The following is a 27,559-nucleotide window of genomic DNA, read 5'->3' as shown; positions in this document are numbered from 1 at the left end:
GACAGTCCATGGAGATTTCTACATTCCTCCGACTTTGACCTCTAGTTTCCAGGTCCACCCTAGCTCCACGCTTGGGTTTTGAGAAGATTTGTAGCTCAGGTTGAGGTTCAAGTTGTAAGTTTGCTCGCTGGGCTGGGATGATTGTTTTCAGATACTTCATCACCAAGCGAGGTAACATAATCAGCAAGCCTCTGGTGATGCGCTGGTGGTCCATCCTGCTTTTTATTTATGTGTCTTGGTCTGTTAAGGGATATCATTTCTGGTTCTTTTTCTCAGAGGTTAGTAAATGAGGTCCAAATTGATGTGTTTACTGATGGAGATCTGGTTTGACTGCCAGGTTTCTAGAAATTCCTCTGCGTGTCTTTGTTTAGCCTGTCCTAGAAAGGATGTGTTGTCCCAGTTGAAGTGGTGTCGTTCTTCACCTGTGTGTAAGGATACTAGTGATAATGGGTCATGTCATTTGGTGGCTGGTTGGTGTTTGTGTATCCTGGTGGCTAGTTTCCTCCCTGTCTGAACCATAAATGATATCACCCATCCACCCACAAATAGAAAGTGGGCTACACCACCCATGCCTCATCCGGAGGCTCACTGATGATGTTACCTGGTACGGTGATGAAACGTCTGAAAACAAACCTTCCAGCTCAGCGAGCTAACTTATAACCTCCACACTCTGTGGCTGTCCAGGCGCTAAAGAAGAAATTTCCTCTCAAACCTCTCTCTCCGTCTCTTATTTCAACACTACCTCCCCCACCCCCTCCCCATCCCCCAAACAAAAAACAAAATCTACTTTTTGGACCAGGTTTTTTGCCCTTGTGTTGTGTGTATCGCCGCTGGAATGCTGGTTGCTATTTATTAACATCATCTTTGTTCAATCCACTAGGGATTGATCTTGTATCGAGGGAGCATTGGACCTGACAGTTTCAGGTTTCTCCTCCTGTCCTCAGTCTGATGGTAAAACAATTGGCGTTTGGTGTCATTGAAAAATTTGGAGGATTGCTTGGGATTAAAGTCACGTCTTTTTGTCTCCTTTGTTGATTTGGTGTCAAAGTTTGGTTTGGTAAAACTTCTATAAAAATACCTTGGAACGTTTTGCTAAGTCAAAGGTGCTATATAAAGGTGCTATTTTTGTTGTGGCAGTTAGAGGGAACAGTTAACAGGACTGTTGTATTCCGTGTATTAAATAGAACGTCCTTCTTCCTCTTTCAGTTGTCAAGTTGCTTTAATAGAATTTAATCCAAGAACACTGTGGGACAGCATGGTGGCTCAGTGGTTAGCACCAGGGTCCCAGATTCAATGCTAGCCTCGGGTGACTGTCTGTGTGGAGTTTGCGCGTTCTCCCCTAATCTGTGTGGGTTTCCACCGGGTGCTCTGGTTTCCTCCCACAGTCCAAATATGTGCAGGCTAGGGTGAATTGGCCATGTTGAATTGTCCATAGGGATAGGTGCATTAGTCAGAGGGAAGTGGGTCCATAAGACCATAAGACATAGGAGTGGAAGTAAGGCCATTTGGCCCATCGAGTCCACTCCGCCATTCAATCATGGCTGATGCGCATTTCAATTCCACTTACCAGCATTCTGCATGTAGCCCTTAATTCCTTGTGACATCAAGAATCTATCAATCTCTGCCTTGAAGACATTTAACGTACCGGCCTCCACTGCACTCTGCGGCAATGAATTCCACAGGCCCACCACTCTCTGGCTGAAGAGATGTCTCCGCATTTCTGTTCTGAATTGACCCCCTCTAATTCTAAGGCTGTGTCCATGGGTCCTATTCTCCTCACCTAACGGAAACAATTTCCTAGCGTCCACCCTTTCCAAGCCATGTATTATCTTGTAAGTTTCTATTAAGTGTACCCTTAATCTTCTAAACCCGAATGAATACAATCCCAGGATCCTCAGCCATTCCTCGTATGTTAGACCAACCATTCCAGGGATCATCCGTGTGAATCTCCGCTGGACACGTTCCAGTGCCAGTATGTCCTTCCTGAGGTGTGGGGAACAAAACTGAACACAGTACTCCAAATGGGGCCTAACCAGAGCTTTATAAAGTCTCAGTAGCACAACGATGCTTTTATATTCCAACCTTCTTGAGATAAGTGACAACATTGCATTCGCTTTCTTAATCACGGACTCAATCTGCATGTTTACTTTCAGAGAATCCTCGACTATCACTCCCAGATCCCTTTGTACTTTGGCTTTATGAATGTTCTCACCGTTTAGAAAGTAGTCTATGCTTTTATTCTTTTTTCCAAAGTGCAAGACCTCGCATTTGCTCACATTGAATTCCATCAGCCATTTCCTGGACCACTCTCCCAAACTGTCTAGATCCTTCTGTAGCCTCCCCACTTCCTCAGTACTACCTGCCTGTCCACCTAACTTCGTATCGGGTCTGGGTGGGTTGTTCTTCGAAGGGTCGGTGTGGACTGGTTGGGCCGAAGGGCCTGTTTCCACACTTTAGGGAATCTAATCTAAAAGCAGTTAAAGCACAGAGGGAGACCTTTCGAGCTATCCCTCAGCAGGATCGACTCCATCAAACTGCTCCATTGTTTTGTAAATCCTTTTGATTCCTTGTTGATCCCTTTTCAAAATCACTTCCTCAGGAGACAAAAGAAATTGGGCATGTCAGTGAAGACTCTTACCAAATTTTATAGATGCACCATAAAAAGCATCCTATCTGGATGCACCACAGCTTGGTTTGTCAACTGCTGTGTGCAGGAACATACAAAACTGCAGAGGGTTATGAACACAGTCCAGTCCATCACACAAAATAATCTTGCATCCATTGGCTCCATCTACACCTCCAACTGCCTCGGGAAGGCAGCCAACATCATCAAAGACCCCTCCCACCCTGGTTATAATCTCTCCCACCCTCTTCCATCAGGCAGAAGATACAAAAGCTTAAACACACATACTAACAGATTTAAGAACAGCTTATTCCCCGCTGTTTAAATTAGACTTCTGAATGGAACCTTCACATTTTAAAATCTAATGTTGATCTCTCTCTCTCTCTCTCTGTGCATCTTCTCTACAGCTGTAACATTGTATCCTAATGCACACTGTATGGTCTAACCCGCCTTAAAACAAAACTTTACACTGTACCGAGGTGCATGTGACAATAATAAATCAGATCAAATCAATGGATCTGCCTCTGCTGTATTCTCAGGCAGTGCATTCCTGATCAAACTATTTGAGTTTGAACTATACAACACAAGAAAGCTTTGTGCCTCTTGCTGTTCCTTTTGCTGGTTAGTTTGAATCGGTCTCTGTGGTTGATGTTCCTCCCAGCAAGGGAACAGATTCTGCTAGCCGACTCTGACCAGATTCCCCTCCTGTCAAAAACTCCCCTCCAAACCCTCTTTAAGGCGATGAGCACCAATTATTCCAGTCTCCATCCAGAGCAGAATTCCTCGCCCCTGTTACCAGCCTTGCCTTCAGATCGTGGTGCTCTGAATGGAACAACAAATACCAACTAGAGACTGAACCAGTGTTTTATAAAGTTGCCCCCGTAAGACCGTTGCAGGGTCTGTCCTTTGATTTACAAAACCCAGGAGCCCGGTTATCATGGCTTTCCCAATCCGTCCTCCTGGTTTCATTGATTTGTGTACGTGTAACCCCCAAGGTGTCTCTGTCACTGCGCCCCCCCCCCTTAAAACCTTTAACCTGTTGGTTTTTTTATTGTCCCTCCTCACTTCACACCTCTCTGTGTTAAATTACATCGGTCACGTGTTTGCCCCTTCTGCCGTACTGTCCATGTTCTCTTGAAGCCAAAGGCCACACTCTCAGAATAAAGAGGGGGGGGGGAGGTCGAGCGTTTAAGACGGGGATGAGGAGGAATTTCTTCCACTCCTCCAGGTGAGTGAATCTGTGGTGTTCTTCACCCCAGAAGGCTGTCAGGGCTGGGTCATTCGGTATGTTCAAGGCTGAGGTGATCACCTGTAACGGAGCTGTGGGTTATTGGGAGAGGGCAGGAATGTAGAGTTGGCAATTATCTTTATAACCAACCTGTTCGGAGTTGTTAGCAAACACCTCTGGAGTAGGTGGGGTTTGAACCCGGCCTTGGTCCAGGGATAGAGATGTCCAGCACGGAAACAGACCCTTCGGTCCAACCTGTCCATGCCAACCAGATACTCTAACTTAATCTGTCTTATTTGGCCCATACCCTCTCTAAACCCTTCCTATTCATATACCCATCCAGATGCCTTTTAAATGGTGGAATTAAACCAGCCTCCACCACTTCCTCTGGCAGCTCATTCCATACACACACCACCCTCTGGGTAGAATGAGTAGGGACGCTGCACTGTCTCACAAGAGGACCAGGTCAATTATGATCTCATCGAATGGTGGGGCAGACCCAGTGGGCTGAATGGCCTACTGCTGCTTCTAAGTTTTATGGCTTAAGAATGTCGTCCTCACAGAAGTTTTGCAAACTCATCGGTGGTAATACTGGACCCCCGTGTATCTCCACTCTAGACTTTCTGTGTGAGAAAAGCCCACTGTTCATTGCAGCTGTGTCTCTGTTCCCTCAGCCAGTTTTATATCCAGGATGCTCATGGGGTTTATTAAAGTGCCTCCATCTTTACTACAGAATGCACGTGCTTCAGTCCCTAGTGACACACGAACCTCGACCTCCCGTCTAATTTGGTTGCTGGTGTAAGAAATGGATTCAAATCATATTTTATCCAGTTTCACTTTCACTATGGCAAGGCTGCTGCGTTGTTTTTTTTTGGAAAACTCGATTTTCTGCTTTCAGTATTTGAATTATCTCCATTGTGTCACTCTTTCCCATCCCGGAAATGCTCGTTTCAGAATGGTTTCGTAGAAACATTGCGTTTATCTGAATATCGAAAATACAGGTTTGTGAGAATTTGCATAACAGACTTTAAATCTTACACTATCTGGGGTTGGTTGCTCTGACGAGTGAATGGGGAGATGAGAAGGCTTTAAATAACTACTTATCAGTGACGAAACTTTGAGGCGCACTAGCCGAGGTTTGGCAAGTGTCTTTTTAATTCACTCGTGAGCGATGAGTGTCGCGGGCTGGGCCAGCAATTATTGCCCATCTCTAGTTGCCCCTTGAGAAGGTGGGGGTGAACTGCTGTCTTGTACTGCTACAGTTCATGTGATGTAGGTTGACCCATAATGCCCTTTGGGAAGGAATTCCAGAATTTTTGCTTAGTAACGGTGCAAGAACGGCGATATATTTCCGAGTCAGGATGGTGAGTGGCTTGGAGGGAAACTTGAAGGTGGTGGTTCTCCTCCCATATATCAGCCTACTTGACTTTCCAGATGGAAGTGGTCATGGGTTTGGAAGGCGCTGTCTGAGGATCTTTGGGGAACTTCTGCGATGCATCCTGTAGATAGTACACACTGTTGCTACTGAGCGGCGGTGGTGGAGGGAATGATATTTGGGGATGTGGTGCCAATCAAGTGGGTTGCTTTGTCCTGGATGGTGTTGAGTTTCTTGAGTGTTGTTGGGGCTGCCCCCATCCAGGCAAGTGGAGAGTATTCCATCGCACTCCTGACTTGTACCTTGTAGATGACGCTCTGGAGAATCAGGAGATGAGTTAGTTGCTGCTGTATTCCTAGTCTCTGACCTGTTGTAGCCAGTGTATTGATATGGATGGCTTTTGCCCGAAACGTCGATTTCGCTGGTCGTTGGGTGCTGCCTGAACTGCTGTGCTCTTCCAGCACCACTGATCCAGAATCTGGTTTCCAGCATCTGCAGTCATTGTTTTTATTTAGTGTATTGATATGGTCAGTCCAGTGGAGTTTCTGATAAATGGTAACCCTGGATGTTGATAGTGGGTGGTTCAATGATGGTAAGGCATTGAATGTCAAGGAGTGATGGATAAATTATCTTTCACCGGAGAAGGTCATTGCCTGGAATTTGTGTGGCACGAATGTTACTTGCCACTTGTCAGCCCAAGCCTGGATAGTGTCCAGATCGTGCTGCGTTTGAGCACAGACTGCTTCAGTATTTGAAGAATCACAAACATTGTGCAATTAAAGAAATCTCCAGGAATCTCCTTCAGGCTCCCGTGAATTGAAGACTAGTTTGTGAACCAGTATTCCATGTGGAGAAGCTTTCCTAGCAGCAACTTTCTGGGATTTAAGGAAAGAAAACTATTTCTAATTGGCAATCACCGTGGCTTCCGATGTTAAGTTGAAAGGAATGTGACATCCCTGGGTATCTAGTGCATCCATGCTGAACAGGGAACCGGAAAACATCTAGAAGGCGGTAAAACAAGATTGCATCCCTTTTGTTGTCTTGTAATAGTTGTAATAAAAGCAAGCTACTTGGAGATGTTGGAAATCTGAAATAAAAGCAGTAAGTGTTGCAGAGACTCAGTAGGTCTGGCAGCATCTGTGCAGAGAGAGAGAGAGAGAAAAACAGCGTTAATGTTCAAGTCCAATCTGACTCCTCTTTGGGTATCAGTCCAGCTAGGAAGAAGTGAGGACTGCAGATGCTGGAGATCAGAGCTATTTCTAATTGTTGCTGGAAAAGCGCAGCAGGTCCTGAAGAAGGGCTCATGCCCGAAACGTCGATTCTATCAGTACAGCTTGTCCCGATCATAGATAACCTCCGGCATATTGATAGTGGGCGAATTAATGATAATGATTGAATGTCAAGGGCTGATGATTGGGTTTTCTCTTACTGGAGATGGTCATTGCCTGGCAGTTGTGTGGCATGAATGTTCCTTAATGTTTGTCAGCCCAAACCTGGATATTGCCCGGTTTTTGCTGCGTTTGCTCATGGACTACTTCAGTACCCGAGGAGTTGCGAATGGTGCTGAGTAGTGTGCATTTGTCCAGTGAACATTTCCACTTCAGACCCTCATTGATGCAAGTGTTTGGTCCTCAGACACCACTCTGAGGAGCTTTTGAGGCTGAGGTGTTTGATCCTCTGATGGGTGACCACCCTCTTCCTCTGTGACAGACAGAGAGTCCCTCTGAATTCCTATTAATGATGATTTTGCCAATGCCCCTTGATGCCACACACATGATCAAGGGCAGTCACTCTCCCCTCACACCTGGTGCCCAGCTCGATTGTGTGGGCCGGGGGCTGTTGTGAGGTTAGGAGCTGAGTGTCCCTGGCGGAATCCAAACTGGGCATCACTGAGCAGGGTATTGCCGTGTAAGTGTGGCTTGCTAGGACAGACAATTACACCTTCCTCCCAGTTTGTTGAATAGGGTGTGATTGGCTGGGTGGATTTGTGTTGCTTTTCGTCGACAGGACATTGCTGGGTAAATACCAGTGTGTAACTGTACTGGCACAGCTTGGCTGGGTCTGATGCGCAGGTCTTCAGTACTTTAGAACATAGAACAGTACACACAGTACAGGCCCTTCAGCCCTTGATATTGTGCAGGCCTTTATTCTAGTCCTAAGATCAAACAAGCTTACATACCCTACATTTTACTATCATCCTTGTGCCTATCCAAGAGTTGCTTAAATGTCCTAAATGTATCTGAATCTACTACACTTTGCATTATCCAGTGGCTCCAACTGCTTCTTAATGTTGCATAGAGTGAATCGAATTGGCTGAAGACTGATGCCTGTGATGGTGGGGACCACTGGAGGAGGCCGAAATGGGTCATCCCCCTGGGCCTTCTGGCTCAAGCCGATTGCAAATGCCTCGGCCTTGATTTAGCCTGAGCCCACATCCTTGCCCACTGCATGAGTCCCTATCACTGGGTGATATTGCGAAGAAGTCCTGGGCTGCAGGTGGAATGCTGCCCACTGTCGATGATTAACTAACACAAGCAAAATTATGTGGTTAGACTGGAGAAACCATGGCTGTTCCTTGGCGTGGCACGGTGGCTCAGTGGTTAGCACTGCTACCTCACAGCGCCAGGGACCCGGGTTCGATTCCAGCCTTGGGCAACTGTCTGTGTGGGGTTTACACATTCTCCCCGTGTCTGTGTGGGTTTCTTCCTGATGCTCCGGTTTCCTCCCACAGTCCAAAGATGTGCAGGTCAGGTGAATTGGCTGTGCTAAATTGCCTGTCCTGTGTTGTAGCTTCCCCAGGCCTGGTATTGCCCTTGGCATGCTCTTCTGCACTCTCCACTGAACCAGGACTATTCTTCTGATGGTAGAGTGGAGGTTTCAGATGGTGTTAAATGCAATTCTGCTGCGAGAGATGACCCACAGCCCAGGTTTGAGTGGCATTTTGGGTTTGGAATACCATCCACTGCAGTTGGTGCTGCAGATGGAGAGTTTCTTTAATGTGGAAACTGGGCTGTCTCCTTAGAGACATTGTGGTGGTTACTGCAGTCAATACTGTCATGGACCGAAGCACCTATGGTATGTAGATAAGCAAGGGTTAGTTTCTCCTCTTAGCCCGTAGCAGATGGGCAAGGGTATCTAGTCCTAGTATTTGCCCAGCTCTGTCACTTCCAGTGATCCTGGGCAGGCACTGGGATGGATATTGAGGGCCCCCAGCACCCCCCACCCGGAGTTTGTGGCACAGTGGTAGTGTCCAAATCTTTGGGCTAGGTGATCCATAGTCATACCTCACCTACTCCAGAGCTGTGTATTAATGTTTCTGGGTGTGTTAGTTAGAAAATTCTCCATCCTCCACTCTTGGTCCTGTCAGGGCTCCCTCCAAGTGAAGCTCTGATCAGTCGCCCGAGGTAAAGGGTGCTGGCTGCTGATTAGTAAGTGTCACTCCGTACCTGTGTTTGACTTGATGCTGTGCAGCTTCATGGAGCCTGGAATCAAGGTTGAGAATTCGCATTATTATGGCTAGGGGCTCGGTTAGCTCAGTTGGTCAGATGGCTGGTTGGTGATGCAGAGTACTGCTAACAGCATGGGTTCAGTTCCTGCACCAGCTGAGGTTACCCCAAAGGACTCTCTTTTTCAACCTCTCCCTGAGACGGGCTGACCCTTGGGTTAAAGCCGCGCTCAGTTGTATGTTTCTCTCTAACAAGGGAGTAGCCCTTTGGTAGGTCAATGGTGACTCTCGCTTTTTATAGCTCAGTGCCACCTGACTCCATCTCCTTCACAATCCACAGGCCATTTGGCCCAACCAGTCCACACCTACCCTCCGAAGAGTAACCCACCCAGACCCATTCCCCAATATTTACCTCTGACTAATGCACCTAACACTACGCGCAATTTAGCATGGCCAATTCACCTGACCCTGCACATCTTTGGGTTGGATTGTAGAAGGAAACTGGAGCACCCGGAAGAAACACAAGCAGACACAGGGAGAATGTGCGAACTCCACACAGACAGCAGCCTGAGGCAGGAATCAAACCCAGGCCCCTGGCGCTGTGAGGCAGCAGTGCTAACACTGAGCCACCGTGCAGGCTAGGGTGAATGAGTCAGGCTGATTTGCCCATAGTGTTCAGGGATGTGTAGGTTAGGTGTATTAATCAGAGTAATAGGGTAGGGGAATGGTTCTGGGTGGGTTGCTCTTCAGAGGGTCGGTGTGGGCTTGTTAGGCCGAAGGGCCCGTTTCCATACTGTAGAGAATCTATGAGGACAAACCAAGGGATGGTGAAGGGAGAGTCCTGGACTTGGGCAGTATTTTTCAGTAGGTCTGTTGGGTATGGCTGTACTTGACCAGTCCGTGAGATGTTTGCACGAGGTTCCAAGCACCAGCGAGGAGGGCACGTGCAGGGTGCCCTGCCATTGATGTCCCTGCCCAGTTCAGTGCCAGTTGCTACATTCAGTTTTATCCCTAACTGACTGTTCGGTCATGCTTTTGTGTGACTGTGTGTGGAGTTTTTGTGTGTGTTGGTGGGGTGGGGGGGAAGAGGTGGGAGTGGGCAGGGCAATGAGATTGCAACCGGCCTGGAGTCATCTACGGTCAAACTGAGGAAAGATATCACATTTGCTGTCCAGAAGTTTGGAGGGGTGGGGGGGGGAGGGGTGGGGAGGGGGGGGGTGGGGGAGGCGCGTGGAGGCGCGTGGAGGTTGACAGGAAACTGTCTACTTCAGGTACTTCCTACCTAACCTGTTCAAGCATGTTTACATACTTGAACCTAGTCCTCCTGGCTCAGAGGCACGGACACTACCACTGTGCCATAAAAGCCCCCAACGGTCAACTTCGCTTGAGTCTCAATGGACCAGAGCAATCAGAACAGGCAGCACAGTGACTCAGTGGTTAGCACTGCTGCCTCACAGCATCAGGGTCCCAGGTTTGATTCCAGCCTCGGGCGACTGTCTGTGTGGAGTTTGCACATTCTCCCTGTGTCTTCGTGGGTTTCCTCCGGATGCTCCGGTTTCCTCCCACAGTCCAAAGATGTGCTGGTCAGGTGAATTGGCCATGCTAAATTGCCCATACTGTTGGGTGCATTAGTCAGAGGGAAATGGGTCTGGGTGGGTTATTCTTCAGAGGGTCGGTATGGACTGGCTGGGCCGAAGGGCCTGTTTCCACACTGTAGGGAATCTAATCAAACTCCAGGCTCAAAAATCAACCGAACCACCTAATCATTGCGGGTTTATTTTCCATACGGAGGTATGGAGAATTATGTGAGACAGTCTCTGTTTGTAAAGTTAGCCCAGTTCCCCTACAGCAGTGACTGCAGACACGATCCATTAACAGTGCCGTTGTGCAAGGCTGGTATTGCCAGATGAGGCTGGGGTGTTAGACCCTGCTGTGGACAGTGCCTCAGGCTACACTGGATCCTCGTTGTCTCCCGACACCTTGTTCCCAATACAGAGAGGTTCTGGTCTGAAAGGAGGAGAGCCCCTGTTTATACTGCACCTTCCAGCTCTCAACACAGCCACTGAGCTGCTGCCAGGTTGGAAGTTTGTGTATATTGAGTGATATTTCATCCCCACCCCGCACAGTGCTCTGCCCACATGACCACCAATGAAAGCAGCAACTTTATTTCCTTGGCTACAAGTCAGATGGGACGGGTAGGTTCAGAGTGCTTCAGCCTCATAGGCAGATCAATCAGCAGGGTTTCTGAGCTGTCCGATACATAGTGGCCTTCAGTGCAGAGATGTTCCTTTTTCGAAATGACTGTCGAGAAATGAAGTTCTGCTCCACAGCCTGAGAGTATCTCGAAGAGAGGTGTGGTGTAGGAAGCTGATTTGTACAGGGTATGCCAAAGCAATGGAAACTGAGGGACTTTTTCCAGCTTGGGTCTGAGCCCAGTGTGAGTCTATAAATGGAGACGGATGTGGTTGTGCTGTTTGCTCTGACTTCTTGTATCCTGGGGGATCAGGAGGTTTGCCGGCCTACTGGGTGACTAATATGAGAATTTATTAATGCAAGTCCACTCTCTGTCTGTCTCTCTCTCTCTCCCTCTCTCTCTCTCTCTCCTTTTCCAGTCACATAACAGTGAATCCTTTCCGGATGACCCAGTCATCTTTCTGTCAACAAAGCCAAAACGATGCACAGACAGCCTTTCCCTTGAAAAAGGCACAAACAAGGGATCCGGAAGAGATTCTGACCAGGAGGAGAATGAGCTGGGGGGAGCGGTCTAAAAAACGTTCAACCGTGCAATCCAGAGAGAGGCCAGGTAAGGGACAGGATTAAGTACTGAAGGAAGAAAGGCTTGATTACACGATGTCTTCCCATGGCATTCCGAAATGCTTTACTGTGATTGAGGAAACGAAGTGTGGTTTCTGTTGTAATGTGATGTGCGCTAAAGGGACAGCCCATTTGTACACGACACCCTGGACGGCTGGGGCCTCTAGGCGAGAGTGGGTGCTGCAGATGCTAGAGATCAGAGTCAAGATTAGAGTGGTGCTGGCAAAGCACAGCAGGTCCAGGGAGCAGAAAAATCGACGTTTTGGGCAAAAACCCTTCTTCAGGAATAAGGCAAGGAGTCTTCGGGCTGGAGAGATAAATGGGAGGGAGGTGGGGCTGGGGAGAAGGTAGCTAAGAGTACAATAGGTGGATGGAGGTGGGAATGAAGGTGACAAGTCGGAGAGGAGGGTGGAGCGGATAGGTGGGAAGGGAGATTGGCAAGTAGGACAGGTCATGAGGACGGTGCTGAGCTGAAAGGTTGGAACTGGGGTAAAGTAGGGGGAGGGGAGATGAGGAAACTGGTGAAGTCCACATTGATGCCCTGGGGTTGAAGTGTTCCGAGGCGGAAGATGAGGCGTTCTTCCTCCAGGCTTCGGATGGTGGGGCTTCTGTCCCTGCGTTGCATGAGACTGAGGGGTGACCTTATAGAGGTCTACAAAATCACAAGAGACGTAGATAAAATAGATAGCTGACAGCTTTTCCCCAGGCTAAGGGAGTCTAAAACTAGCGGATGTAGATTTAACGTGAGGGGAGAGATACAGAAGGGTCCAGAGGGGCAATGTTTTCACACTGAGGGTAGTGAGTCTCTGGAGGTAGTGGGCTTCCAGAAGTACTGGTGAAGGTGAGTACAATTTCATCATTTAAGAAACATTTGGACAGGTGCAGGGATGGGATAGGTATGGAGGGATGTGGACCAAACATAAGCAAATGGGACTAGTTTAATTGTGAAATGGACAAGCTGGGTGTCATGGAAATTAAATCGACTCGATTCAAATGCTAGCAAGAGCAAAGAAAAAGCTTTATTGCAATCTCTGCAGGGGCCCAATATACTTGGCAAGATGCCACATGTAAGGGGCTGAACAACTTTCACCTATTCTTTTTATACATTTTGCTTATCCTGATCGCACGCTCAAGGACAAGAGCTGGGAAACATTCTAGCTTCTTTCCACGTATGGAATTGTTTTTCTCGTTCCTTTGCTGTTGATATGATTGCTTATGTTTTCCCTGACTCTTGCTGAATTTGACTGTTTTGCAAGACTCGCAAAGCCATGCTGTCTGCTTACAGAATCCAGCAAAGTCAGGCTATCTACTTAAAACGTTAGCAAGGTGGTAGTGTTAGCAAAGTATTCCCTTTCAGATTTCACAGGAAATGTTCATTTTCCATTACATTGGGCCGAAGGGCCTGTTCCCATGCTGTCAGCCTCTGTGACTCTGAACGGTCTCAAGTAACAATGTGATAATGACCAGCTTGGAATCATGGATGCTGAGAGATGTGCTAAAAACTATGCTTGAAAAGCTAAACGCGCAAGACAATTCGAGTGGTTTAAAATGGCAAAGAAAAATAAAGCCCTTTTCAAAAAGAAAAGACATGAGAAAAGAGAGGGATCAGAACTGAGAGGCTTCAGAGATTTCTTCGAGAGGGCAAAGTGGTGTTGGGGGGAGGGCAGTCAAATGATGTTTGTGATGGAGTGTCTGCAGACTGAAACCAAAGTTGGTACATGAGGATAAAGTAAGACAGATGAGTATGACATAAAGTGAAAGCAGATGATCGGGTGGGGCGGAGATGCAAGTGTCAGGGCTAACCGGCTGATCAGGCGGGGATTTTGCTGACAGGATAATGTTAAGAAATGGAAGTCGACACCCCTTTGATAATTAAAATTGAAACGCCCAGAGAAGCTCCCCTGATCTCATAATCTGATAAAGAAATGTGACAAGTAATATAACCTACCTCTTACCAACCCTCCCCACCCCCCCCTCCAAAATCTTATCAAGGTGTGGTTAAATGAAATGGAATCCTGTCACTCACTCTATAATTAACAAGTAACAATTAATTTATCTTACTACAGCAGTGGACAAAATAACAGAGCCACTAACCAACAGAGCAATTTCCCCCCAACTGCTAACCATTCCCTAACTGAATTAAATTCTACTGGTGTGCTGTTCCAGTAAACACAGGCCGCACTTATGTAAACAAAATTTCAGAACTTATTTGCTCAGAGTTCATACCGAATGTGTGTTCCAGAATGTTCCTCACCCTCTCTTTCAGAAATGCTTTTCTCCATCGAATTCTTGTGTCAGGAATGTTCTCCCTGGGAATTCTGCTGTAAGGGATGTTTCCTCTGTAATTCCTTTTGTCTGACACTAAATATGTCATGGTGTCTTTTATGCACGGATGTTGGTTTTTTTCTTCTCTTCAGTTGGTAGTTGTTTCCCTTTAATTTTCTAAAATGTGCTCATCTTTATACCCTTGATGACCAATTAATTTTGTCATAATCGAATTGGTTCAAGGTTGTCCATACCGTCAGATTTAAATTTGATAGATTTTTAGTATCTAAGGGCTTGGTTTAAATTGATTGGCTAAATTTGAAAAGACTTGTTGTCTTGATTAAAATGCTGCTTGCCTGTTGGATTCCAAATGTTTCAATTTGGGCATTCTCCGAAGCTGCACTTTAAGCTGCTGTTCATTTTTCTGTCAAACATAGAAAAAAAAACACCATCTTTTAAAGGGACCACACACTCTCCCACCATTTTACAATTTTACACACCAACCTCGTAAGAAGAAATATTGACCAGGATGCTGAAGGGGATAATTCCCCAGTTCTACAGAATAATATCATACATCTTTAACTTGCCAGCCCAAGATGGCAGATTAGGCTACTTTTTTTTCTGATCTAGAAGTCGGCACCTCAGGAGAGGGTAGCACTCCCTTAGTAAAGCACTGGCAATCGTGATGTGGCAGTGCCAGTATGGCACTGGGTTGACAAGGTCAGAAGTCACATGACACACCAGGTTATAGTCCACCAGGTTTAGATGAAATCACGGGCTTTTGGAGCATTGTCACTTCGTCAGACGAAGTCCAATTCACCCGACGCCTGATCAGCTGGTTAGCCCTGACACTTGCATCTCCGCCCCACCCGATCATCTGCTTTCACTTTATGTCATACTCATCTGTCTTACTTCATCCTCACGTACCAACTTTGGTTTCAGTCTGCAGACACACCAAAAGCTTGTGATTTCAAAAAAAATCCTGCTGGACTATAATCTGGTGTCATGTGATTTCTGACCTTACACTGGCAATGCCAGCCTTCCTTTGTGAGCTGAAGGCCTAGGGAGTGGGGACTTGGACACTGACTTTTCTGATTTGTATGGCCCTAACCAACATGAGATGAGCCTTACCGTACACTTACTATTGTATTAAGTCCTCCCCGAACATTGCTTCAGTATAACAGCAGTAAGTCGGTGGTGGGGGAAGGGGATATGCAATCTCATCGAATGCAGCAGAAATTTGTTTTTACTTTATTTCCTGTGTGAATCTGATTGGCCCCATTTAGTAACTATCTTCACCCTGCCCTAGCGCCCCTGACTTACAGTCTGTTCTCCCTGTGCCCCTCTCACTAAACATCCCACTGCCTCACTCACTCACCACCTTCCCTATCGTGGACTTACGTTCCTGTTCAAGATCCAGATCCAATCCGATGCTGGCGCTGTGGAATTGTGGGTCCCAAAGTGTGGAACTGCTCACTCCAGGGAGTGGGCGTGATGGAGAGGATCGGGGAGTGGGATTGCTGGCAAGCAGGAGGTACTCCAAGAAGGGAGTTACATTTTCCTTTTATATTCTTAAACTTAAAATAGAAACTATTCCATTTACCAGTGTAAAATGTTATTAATGAAAAATAATTCAGCTAGGCTGGTGTTGCGTTTTATTTATTTTTAATCTGACGAAAACCTAACTATAACTTCAACACTGATCCCTATGGGAACCAATGGTTCTCTTGCAATTGTGAATTCTCAGGAATGCAACCACAGCTTTGAGTGACGACTTTGAAGCTGTAACCAGGAATTCTGCCAAACTGCCGTCAAAATTCCAAGTAGAAATCCTAACAAAATTCCGAGTCCTTTATTTTTATTCATTCACAGGATGTGAGTGTCACCTGCAAGGCCCATCCCTAACTACCCGGAGGACATTTTTAGGGACAACCCCATTGCTGTGGGTCTGGAGTCACATGTAGGTCAGTTTTCTTCCCTAAAGGGCATTTACGAACCAGATGGGTTTTTCCAACAGTTGATGATGGTTTCATGGTCATATTAGATTCTTAATTCCAGATTTTTCTTGAGTTGAATTCAAATTCTACCATTTGCCGTGGCGGGATTTGAACTCTGGTCCCCAGAACATATCAGTGTCTCTGGTTTAACAGTCCAATGATAATACCACTGGGCCATCATCTCTCTGATTTTATTCAGGGGTGACACGGTGGCTCAGTGGTTAGCACTGCTGCCTCACAGTGCCAGGGACAGGTTCGATTCCAGCCTTGGGCGACTGTCTGTGTGGAGTTTGCACATTCTCCCCATGTCTGCGTGGGTTTCCTCTGGGTGCTCCGGTTTCCTCCCACAGTCCAAAGATGTACAGGCCAGGTGAATTGACCATGCTAAATAATCCATAATGTTAGCTACATTAGTCAGAGGGGAAATGGGACTGGGTGGGTTACTCTTTGGAGTGTTAGTGTGGACTTGTTGGGCTAAATGGCTGTTCCACACTGGAGGGAATCTAATCTAATACAAGCATTAACTGATTCGCCGTAGTGAGGGTAAAATCAGTCAGTGAGCAGAAATGTGGCCTGCACCACCTAAAAGGGTCACCTCTGCATTCCTATGTCACTGAAATCTTCCAGCTGCAGGACATATAGTACAGAGACTGGTGTTCCATGTTCCACACCCATCCGCCAATATACACTCCCATCTCTTCACTGGCATAGCAGGGGAAGACTGAAATCTGAGAGGTGCAAGACATATTTTCCACAGTGAACTTCAGGAAGTTATTGTCGTTTGGTGTAGGATGTGAGTCAGCGGTCACACACTTGTGTCCAAGTCAGCAGGTCAGGAGTTCAAGATTCAGCCTCCACTCAAGCACGTAAGCCTCAGAGGATCATCTCATGCAGTACAGAAAGCTGTTTCTGAAATGCCTGGGCTGTCCTTCTGTGAGAGAGCCCTGTCTTTGAGGTAGCATGCATTTGAACCATTTCCAAACATTGAATTGGATTGAGAGAGACAGAAACAGTAATGATCCCAAGCTAGAGGAAAAAAGACTCATGAGGAGAGAGAAACCTACAGCCCAGAGGGAGGATAGATAAAGTGTAGACTCATTGTAAACATATCATTTTACTTTTGGCTGCATTGGACCAGAGGTGAACAAAATTTACAATGTTATAGAGTTATTTAGCATGGAAATAGACCACTCTGTCCAATCAGTCCTTGCCAACCATAATCCCAAACCAAACTAGTCCCTCTGCTGCATTTGGCCCATATCCCTCCCAATCTTTCCTATGTATATACTCATCCAAATGTCTTTTAAACATTTTAACTGTACTCGCATCCACCACTTCCTCTGGCTGCTCATTCCACACATGAACCACTCTCTGTATATAAAAAAAACCCCTCATGTCCTTTTTAAGTCTTTCTCCTCTCACCTTAAAAATCTGCCCCCTAGTTTGAACTCCCACCCCCCCACACACCTAAGGGAAAAGACCCTTTTGTCTGTTCACCCTATCCATGCCCCTCATGATTTTATAAACCTCAAAAAGTTTGTAGATAATTCAAAGGTAGGTAGAGGGACACTTAGCATTGAGGAGATGAGGAGGCTGCAGAAGGATTTGGGCAGGTTCGGGGAGTGGCCAAAGAAGTGGCAGATGGAGGACAACGTGGGAAAGTGTGAGGTCATGCACTTTGGTAGGAAGAATAGAAACATGGACTATTATCTAATTTGGGAGAAAATTCAGAAATCTGAAGTGCCAAGGGATTTGGGAGTCATAGTTCAGGATTCTCTTAAGGTAAACTTTCGGATGAGTCAGCAGTTCAGAAGGCAAATACAACGTTGGCATTTATTTCAAGAGAATTGGAATACAAAAGCAGGGAAGTACTTCTGAGGTTTTAGAAGGTTCTGGTCAGACCACATTTAGAGTATTGTGAGCAATTTTGAGCCCTATATCTCAGGAAAGCTGTATCGGCCCTGGAGGAGGCCCAGAAGCGATCACAAGAATGATCCCAGGAATTATAAGCTTAATATGTGAGGAACGTTTGAGGACTCTGGGTTTATACTTGATGGAGTTTAGAAGGATGGAGGGGATCTTTTTGAAACATACAGAATACTGAACGGCCTGGACAGAGTGGATGTTTAAGATGTTTCCATTGGTCAGAGAGACTTGGACCCAAGGGCACAGCCTCAGAGTAAAGGGAAGACCTTTTCGAAGGGAAATCAGGAGAAACTTGTTCAACCAGAGAGTGGGGAATCGATGGAATTCATTGCTACGGAAGGCTGTGGAGGCTGGGTCATTGAGTATGCAGGTAGTTCTTCTCCAACGCAAATTAGTTATAATGTGATTGATGAATTGTGGACGTTGTTTGCATAACACGACCTTTCTGCTGAATGGGGATTGGCAGGTTTTCCATAGCGCAATCTTCTATAGTGCAATTTCTATAGTATGATTTCTATATGATTTCCCATAGCATGATTTCCATAGCACAGGGTTGCAGAGGAACACAGCTGTCATATTATAGCAGAGATAGATAGGTTCTTGATTGTCAAGGGAATCAAAGGTTACGGGGAGAAAGCAGGATAATGGGCTCCAGATACTTTTATGGGCCATAATTGAATGGCAGAGCACATTCAATGGGCCGAATGGCCTAATTTCTGCTCCTGTGTCTTTTCTCAACCCTCTCCAGTTTAATAAAAAACAGAGAAATGCCTTTACTGGACTGGTGATACGTATTTGCAATGATCAGCTGAGCTGAGGACTTCAAAATACGACTGAACGCATCTGACCTTCTGTCTGAGGGATAGTAATGTTGCCTCTGATTTAATCGCGATGATAAACACTTGAGCACTTGGCTGACGCCATGACGTCAGAGCTGCTGTCTCCTGACTAAAAGAATAAGCTTGCTTCCTCAGTTGTACGTAAAAGTTCAAAGTCATCCTTCCTGACTTTGCTCATAATGATCAATGAAAGCAACATTGATTTAAAGATAAACAGCTTCATTTATGGACCCTCCTGTATTCCCAACGACAGATGTTGGGTAACTGACCTCTAGTTTCCTATTTTACTTTATTAACCTATTTTTCTGATCAGCCTGCTCAGAGATGTCATTCTGGGATTTGAACCCTGTCCTCCCAGTCCAGGGGTAGGGGTATTACCACAATGCCACAAGTGGGCCCAAGATTTCCGCTTTCTGTCTCCCGTCCTTCTTCACATTAGCAAGTCTCCAATCTACCAGATTCCTCCCAGAATCCAGGGAATTTGGGAATACGTCGACTGATGCCTCCTCCAGTTGCTGTGGAGTAATGTGGGATCTTGCTGTGTGTGACCTGGCTGTTGCGTTTACACCCGTGGCTTCACTTTGAAAGGATCTTGTTGATGGTAAATGTCTTGGGAGCTATTGTTGAAATGATTAGGCGAGGTGTGAAATCAGCTCAGTGAGGGATTCTCCTGCCCTTTTATTTAACCTTTTCTTTATTTGTTTATTGGGCCACGGTAGACGAATGTAATGATTGCGCTATGTACTTGAGCTGCCGAAGAGAGTACGCGCATTGCCAAGCCCAAAAGACATGATAGGAAAACAGAAATTGCTGGAGGAACTCGGCAGGTCTAGCAGCATCTGTGGAGAAAGTGAGGACAGCAGATGCTGGAGATCAGAGTCAAAAAGAGTGGTGCTGGAAAAGCACAGCCGGTCAGGCAACATCCGAGGAGCAGGAGAGTCGACACTCGAACCGTTGATTCTCCTGCTCCTCGGATGCTGCCTGATCGGCTGTGCTTTTCCAGCACTACACTTTTTGACTCTGACCTCCAGCACCTGTGGAGATAGAGAGAGAGAGAGAGAGAGACAGCAGAGACACTGTTTCAGGTCCAGTGGAAATATAAAGACTGGATGTTATTAGGAAGAAAATGTTGGAGGGATTACTAAACCTGGCAGTACAAGGAAAATAATTTAGATTAGATTGGATTCTCTACAGTGTAGAAACAGGCCCTTTGGCCCAACAAGTCCACACTACCCTTCTGAAGAGAAACCCACCCAAACCCATTCCCCTACCCTATATTTACCCCTGACTAACGTACCTAACACTGTGGGCAATTTAGCATGGCCAATTCACTCGAACCTGCTCACCTTTGGATTGTGGGAGGAAAACAGAGCACCAGGAGGAAACCCACACGGACACTGGGAGAATGTGCAAACTCCACACAGACAGGCGGGAATCGAACTCGGGACCCTGGTGCTGTGAGGCAGCAGAGCTAACCACTGGTGGTCTTGGAGTCGTACATTGTCCTCCATTTTCTATTGACTCCCCCACCCCCACGCCCATACCTGGGGATGTGGAGGAAGTGATTCAGTCACTAGCCGCAGGCGTTGGCCATTCGGCCCGTCCACCAGACAGATTAGTCATGGCTGATTATCCAACTGTTCCCACTTACTCCCCCATGCTCTTTGATCCCTTTAGCCCTAAGTCTGACTCCTCCTTCAGTGTTTTGGCTTCAGCCCCTTTCTGCGGCAGAGGATGCCGCAGGCTGCCCAGTCTCTGGGTGAAGAGGTTTCTCCTCAGGCCGACAGGCTGCTGTTCAGTCGGAGGAGCGCGTTGCTTCCCCGGTGTGACGTTAGGAAAGCCAGGGTAAAATGCAGAAGTGTAAGGTCAGAGAGTGATCTCCCCTCTCCCTCGTGGTGAGAGTTCTGGCACACTGTCAAAGGCTGTTCCTGTAGCACCTGTAACCATTACCCCTCACATCCTCTGTGAAACCTGTTTTTCCTGTTTCCTGGAAAGACGGCTACTGTTGGACATGCAAGTTGAACCGGTGCGTTTTAATAAGTCGGTTGGAGAACTGGGGTTTCTTTCCCCCCTCTGACAGAAACACTGACACGTGCCTCCGTTTCAATTCCTGATTACAGCAGCTCCTGGGTCACAGCTTTTTTGTACTATGTATTTGAAGTGCGGCTTTGCGTGATAAATGTGACTTTTGTAACAGCTGTGTTACAGTGTTGAGGGAGAAGTGGAAGAGGTTGCTGGAGGGAGGAGGAGGTTTAATACCAAAATAATCCAGAAAAGCCACTTGAGGAAAAGCGAAATACTGTGGATGCTGGGAATCTGACCCAAACACAGGAAACGCTGGAGAACCCCAGCAGATCTGGCAGCATCTGTGGAGAGGGAGTTAACGTTTCAAGTCCAATGTGAATTCAGAATGTGTGTCAAATCAGACTGAAAACACTAACACTCTTTCCCACTCCACAGATGCTGCAAAACCTGCTGAGTTTCTCCAGCGTTCTCTGTGTGAAAGATGCTATTTCCATTTCTGAGCCACTTGTGGTATAAATCCTTATCACTGTGAATGAAAGAGGGGCAAGAAAAGGAAGATTTGCACTCACATAAGCCTTCACAGCTCACTAAAATAGCTACAAGAGGTTACAAAAGAAACTTGAATTTTATCACACCGTTGATGTCCTCAGGAGACCTCACAGCAGCCAGATTATTTTTCAAATGTTGCTGCTGTTGTAATTCATCTGAATGCACAGGAAACGCTTCAGAAAAACACGAAAGGAGGAAATAGCCCGACTGGAGGGTCAGATGAAACTTCACTCTGTGACCTGCACCCTTCGACCCTGCTCCACTGGATTGGAGGATCCAGGATGGAGCAGGAATCTGCATCATGGAGTCATGTCCGTGGCAGGACATGGGTGAGGCCACTCTTGGAGTAGAGTGTACAATTCTGGTCGCCCTGCTGTAGGAAGGATGTTATTAAACTGGAGAGGGTGCAGAAAAGACTTACAAGGGTGTTGCTGAGGGTTTGAGTTATAAGGAGAGGCTGGATAGGCTGGGACTATTGTCTCTGGAGCGTAAGAGGTTGAGGGGTGATCATATAGAGGTTTCAAAAATCATGAGGGGCATAGATAAGGTGAATAGGCAAGGTGTTTTCCCCAAGGTAAGCAAGTCCAAAACTGGAGAGCATAGGTTGAAGCTGAGAGGGGAAAGAGGGACCTGAGGTTACTACCTTTTCACGCAGAAGGTGGTTTGTGTGTGGAATAAGCTGCCAAAGGAAATGGTAGAGGCAGGTATCATTACAACATTTAAAGGACATTTGGACACATCCATAGATAGGAAAGGTTCAGAGGGCTATGGGCCAAACTCATGCAAATAGGACTAGCTTAGTTTGTGGCATGGGTGAGTTGGGCTGAAGGGTCTGTTTCCTTGCTGTGTGACTATGTCTCTGTGACTGATTGAAGAGAAACCATCAGTCAGTAGTCCTTTGGGTTCATGGGTGGAGCAAGGATTGGGAAGATGCTGTTGAGAAAGCAGTCTTGAGGAAGATACTGTGCCATGAGGGAAAGGAGAGGCTGGCCGAAGAACTACTTGTGAGAACCTGCCCACAGTTGTCTGATAGTGATTCACAACCTCAGGCTCACAAGCATGGCTTCCCTCATCTCTGTTCCTAAAAGGGTGGACCCTAATTTTAAGACACTGTCGCCTAGTTCTGGACTCCCCCACAATGAGGAAACATTCTTTCCATATCCACCTTGTCGAGACTGTTCAGGATCTTACACACTTCAATCAAATTACACCTCGCGCTTTTAAACTTCAATGGAAACTAACCCAATCTGTCCTCATCAGACAAGCCACACATTCCAGGCATTGACGTGATAAGTCTCCTCTCAATCGCTTCCACCCTCCTCTTAAAGAGGAGATTGTACACAGTTTGTGAGGTGTGATCTTATGAGCGTCCTTTACATTTGGAGCACAACAGCCTTACTTTTACATTCACCTCCTCTCGTAATAGAGCGTAGCATCCCAGTAGTCATGGTAACTACTTACTGTACCCACATACTGTAACCATTTGTGATTCGTGCACTGGGGGGGGGGGGTGGGGCACCCAAATTCCTCTGCACCTTGGAATTCTACAGAGATTCTCCGTTTAAATCTCACTTTGTTTTTCCTGCCCCAAGGAGAACATTGTGTGGATTTGATGAAGTAAACCACTTGTGGTGGAATGTGCTAGGGACAATGTTAAGTGGATATGTCACTGGGATCTGTTGTAACGTCAGATCTATAATCTGCTCCAAGTTAAAAGTCGGAGACAGTGTGAAGCCTGTGTTTTACACCTGATTCTGTTTGTTATTTGACCGTTTAATTGGGTCATGGAATTACCTGTCAGGGTGCCCCGTCCTTTAAAACACCACATCGCTAGTGATTCTAGCGAGGTCAGCTCGTGGAGTTCTCTGTTTGGGGCTTTAATCTGGTCCAATCAGGGAGCTCTGGCTGACACACAAGGATGAATGTCAGGGATATTGACACTCTGGTACCTGACTACCCGAGGCAGTAATATTGTCAAGGACTCTTCATGTGCGACTTGCTGATGGGATGCCAGCCTGTGTAGAGTTATTTCAGCATTTTCTAACTGTGTCTGGCGCGAGGAGTCTCCAGTGACAGCTCTGCAGTTCCAGACGTATTCCCTTGATCATTTGCACAGCAAATATTTCTGATTTGTAATGATCCCTGGATCTCTCCCTCCCTGCAGGTATTGTGATCACGAAACAACCAGAGTCTGCCTCTGTCCCAGCCGGGTGCCCTGTAACTCTCCAGTGTGTTGCTGTTGGACCTACCCCTCTGCAGTACCAGTGGTTTAAAGGCCAGGAGGAGGTAAGTAGCCTTGCCAGGCTGTCAGTATCTTCACAGACCACAGTCTGGCTGTTCGTTGATGCTTCTTAACCATTTCACCTTGGCTTAATGAAATGACTCCTCTTACCAGATTCACCATCTTGCCTGGAAGGTAAAACTTCTTGTATGCTCTCTCACCCCCAAACCTATATAATAATGGCCATGAATCCATTGTCAGGAAAAATCCAACTGGGTCACTAATGTCCTTTAGGGAACAAAATCTGCCATCCTTACCTGGTCTGGCCTACATGTGACTCCAGACCCACAGCAATATGGTTGACTCTTAACTGTTCTCTGGGCAATTAGGGATGGGCAATAAATGCTGGCCCAGCCAGCGATGCCCCTATCCCGTGAAGGAATTGTTTTAAAAACAAATTCTCCCCTTGGGGGTGACGAGAGGTCCCAGACAATGTAGACTTCACTCAATGAGCCATTGTGTCAAGTGCAAACTCCTGTCCAACCCAATCCGAAGGTGCCTCTGAGCTTGGTGCGCATCTGATGCCCAGTGCAAGACCCATCAGAGAATGGACCCAATGAGGAAAGAAACAACACATGGTCTGAGTGCCAACTGGGGGCCATTCACAATGAAAATTAGCCAACTACGCAAGAGTTTAACTGATCTTGCGTTTAGTTTGAGTGAAGGAGAGCAGGGGGGGTGGGGTTGGTGGAGTAAAGTTGTGAGGTGCCAGAGTATGCTGTAGTGAGGAATATTTCACCAAAATGTTGGATTTTATCCAATGGCAGCTCACACTACCCAAACTATGCCCCCATCCCACCCACCCACCCTTGAATATTTGGTGATCTAAATCTGTCAAAGAGTGGGGTTTTCAGGAGTGGATGCAAAGTGGAAGGTGTAATACAAAGCCAGAGTGACTCAGGGCACAAGTTCCAGAATCCATGGCCTCGCTAGCTGAAGGTCTGGACACCCACTTCAGAGAGCAGAAGCAGACGGCATTGGTAGAACAGCAGCAGAAATGGCTGGAGAAACTCAGCAGATCCGACAGCATATGTGGAGAGAGAAAATGCAGAGTTAGCGATTCGAGTCCAGTAGCCCTTATTCAGAATTGGAGTTCACCAGGAGGGTTGTGGGGCTGGAGGAGATCCCAGAGGTACAGCACAAGAAGTGGAAAAAGCAACTAGAGAGGTGGGAAAGACATCACTGGATCTTATCGGGTGGCCTTGTGGAAGTTTATAAAATCATGAGGGGTTTCGATGAGGTGAGTGGCGGGTGTATTTTCCCTGGGACTGGGAGATTTCGCGGCAAGGGGGTTTATTTTTAAGGTGAGCGGAGAAAGGTTTTAAAAAAAGATGAGGGGCAGTTTTTTTTGTAAGAATGGTTCGTGCATGGAATGAACTTCCTAAGGAAGTGATGGATGCGTACACAGTTACAACATTAAACAGATATTTGGACAGGTTTATGAATGAGAAATGATTGGAGGGATATGGCCAAGGAGCAGGATGGTGGGGTTAGTTTAGTTTGGGATTATCGTCGGCATGGACTGATCAGATTACTTACAATGTGGAAACAGGCCCTTTGGCCCAACAAGGCCACACCGACCCACTGAAGCGCAACCCATCCAGACCCATTCCCCTACATTTACCCCTTCATCTAACACTACGGGCAACTTAGCATGGCCAAATCACCTAACCTGCACATTTTTAGACTGTGGGAGGAAACCGGAGCACCCAGAGGAAACCCACGCAGACGCGGGGAGAATGTGCAAACTCCACACAGTCAGTCCCCTGAGGTGGGAATTGAACCCAGGTCTCTGGCGCTGTGAGGCAGCAGTGCTAACCACTGTGCCACCGTGCTGCCCATCTAAGCAAAAAGGCAAACTTCTTGAGCAAAGAAATTAAAACTATGAGAAATCCATACGGTGCAGAAAGAGGCCATTTGGCCCATCGAGTCTGCACTGACCTTTCAAAGAGTATCCCATCCAAACCCATCCCCAGATGGTCCATGTGGTTATGGATAGTCTGGGGAGAGGATTCCACTTTCTCCCCTCCCTTTCCCTCTCCATTTCCCTTGATTCCCTGATAAAATAAAACCCATCACTCTGTCCCACCCTAAAATACATTCAACGATGGGGCATCCATGATCCTCTGCAGCAGGAGAATGACAAAGAGAGGCCTCTTCTCCTCAGGCAGCTTTTGAGATTGCCCTGCTAGGGCAGGTACAGTCTCTGTGGTTGAGCCTGTCAAACTCCTGATGAGGGACATTAATAGGATAAATAGACAAGGTATTTTCCCTGGGGTGGGGTGAGTCCAAAACTTGAGGGCATAGGTTTAGGGTGAGAGGGGAAAGATATAAAAGAGAGCCAAGAGGCAACTTTTTCACACACAGGGTAGTACGTGTATGGAATGAGCTGCCAGAGGAAATGGTGGAGGCTAGTACAATTACAACATTTACAAGGATTCTGGATGGTTATATGAATAAGAAGGGTATAAAGGGATCTGGGCCAAGTGCTGGCAAATGGTACTAGGTTAGATTAGCTGGTTGGCATGGACGAATTGGACCGAAGGGTCTGTTTCCGTGCTGTACCAATCAGCCATATTGTAATTGGGTGGAGCTTGCTCTGACAGACTGAATGGTTTTCTGTTCCCATGTTGTTGTGGATGTGTTTGACCTGGGTCAACTCACAGAACCAAAGGTCTCTTGGATTGAACTACAAAGCTCATTACACGCCACATTTTCGCCCATTAACTGTTCTGGGGCTTTTGTGCCCTGAAGTTCCCCAGTGAGTTTAATCCTGCTATAGATATGTACACATCGCTGAGGTAAATCCCCTTCTGCATTTCAGTTCCAGGCCCACCATGTCACGTTGTTGGAGTGTCCGTCCAGAAACTGGTTTGCACGTTTGTTGGTACAGTTCACTTGTAAATTCAAGCTTTATATTCTGGTTCCTGCTGTCTTGCATTGCCTTCCACCTGCTGCAGAAATACGATGCACACTTGGTTCTCTCCAAACCTGACATCCATGTCAATGAGTTTAGTTGAGGGATGGTTTGAGAGGTTTGTGGGGAAAGAAGGGATGGAGTGAAAGAGAATGTACTCTCAGTGTCTGGAAAATGGAGATCCCCCTCTCTCAATATTTTGGTAATTTCATGAGGATGCCAGTCCATTTCAATAGAGACATGATGGCCTAGTGGAATTATCACTCAATTATTACTCTAGAAATCCAGGTACCTTCTGGGGTGGTGGTGCTCGAGAAAAGGCTAGAATCCTAACCTTGAAGGTCCAAAGTTCAGAGTTTGCCTGAACTGAGGACCTTGCTACCAGCATGAGCTTACTTCAATAAGATGTTCTCGCAGCGAGTTACCTGGAGCTGAGAGGACTGTACTCCTGCACCTCAGTGAGTATGTCCATAGCTTCAATGAGTCAGTCCAGCTGATTGTTCGTCTGATCGCAACCTGAAAAAGAAATGGGGAAAGGGATGGCAAGTGACAAATGTGACACTGCAGCAACATCAGACACCCTGCCACTAGCATCTATAAAAGCTATGGGTTCCAGTGAGCTGCACGATAGCATATCCAAACAGATGGATTAAAAGGAACGTATAATCCAATAGTTTGAGAGGACAGAGTGCCTTACTTTCCCATACAACTGGATGAAGGTGTCAATGGGCGTTGTGCTGAGGTAGAGGCAGATCTGAGGGGTTTGTTAGGAATGAAACCAGGCCCTCAAAGACGGAGCCTGTTCCACTCTGCTACTGGGTAGGTGCATTGACTTGCTTCCAATTGCTCATTCTAACGGGTGGTCATCTTCTCTCGAAGACTGGAAGCCATGTGGCTGATGATGGGATGGTCAGTCGCAGCTTCAATGTGCAAGTCACCAAGATCAGCAGCCCTGTGTCTTAATGAAACAATCAATAGAAAATGATAAGAAACTTGCCCCTAGCAATGTTCTTCCTTGCCCCTTAGCAACGCAGCCTCGAAACCTTTGACCTTCCAGCCTAAATTCTGGTATTTACTGTTAGAGAACAATAAGTAAATTAAAACCAGTGTTAAGCCAAGCAGATCTGAAAATGTAGGTTTCTGGTTCACCGATTTATTTATCTTTGACCTACTTTTGAGTCCTTATATCTCATGAGTCATTTCATCAGCCACAAGTCTGTCTCCCCAAGAACCACGTGAGCACTCGGGGTGACTTGTGAGAAAGCTCAGCCTGAA

General features: G+C 46.6%; 1 protein-coding gene across 1 annotated transcript in view; it reads left to right on the top strand.

Moving 5' to 3' along the window:
• The window catches only part of malt3 (MALT paracaspase 3), a 138,894-nt gene that overhangs the window by 9,494 nt on the left and 101,841 nt on the right, over window positions 1-27,559 (top strand). Inside the window, exons 2-3 of the mRNA XM_060853749.1 lie at window positions 11,284-11,474; window positions 23,251-23,372. Of these exons, the coding sequence (XP_060709732.1) occupies window positions 11,309-11,474; window positions 23,251-23,372 (288 nt within the window). The 5' untranslated portion in view covers window positions 11,284-11,308. The remainder of the gene's footprint in view (window positions 1-11,283; window positions 11,475-23,250; window positions 23,373-27,559) is intronic.

The sequence above is a fragment of the Hemiscyllium ocellatum genome, chromosome 42 (assembly GCF_020745735.1).
Source record: "Hemiscyllium ocellatum isolate sHemOce1 chromosome 42, sHemOce1.pat.X.cur, whole genome shotgun sequence".
Lineage (NCBI taxonomy): Eukaryota > Metazoa > Chordata > Chondrichthyes > Orectolobiformes > Hemiscylliidae > Hemiscyllium > Hemiscyllium ocellatum.
This window is presented reverse-complemented; position numbering and strand designations above follow the sequence as displayed.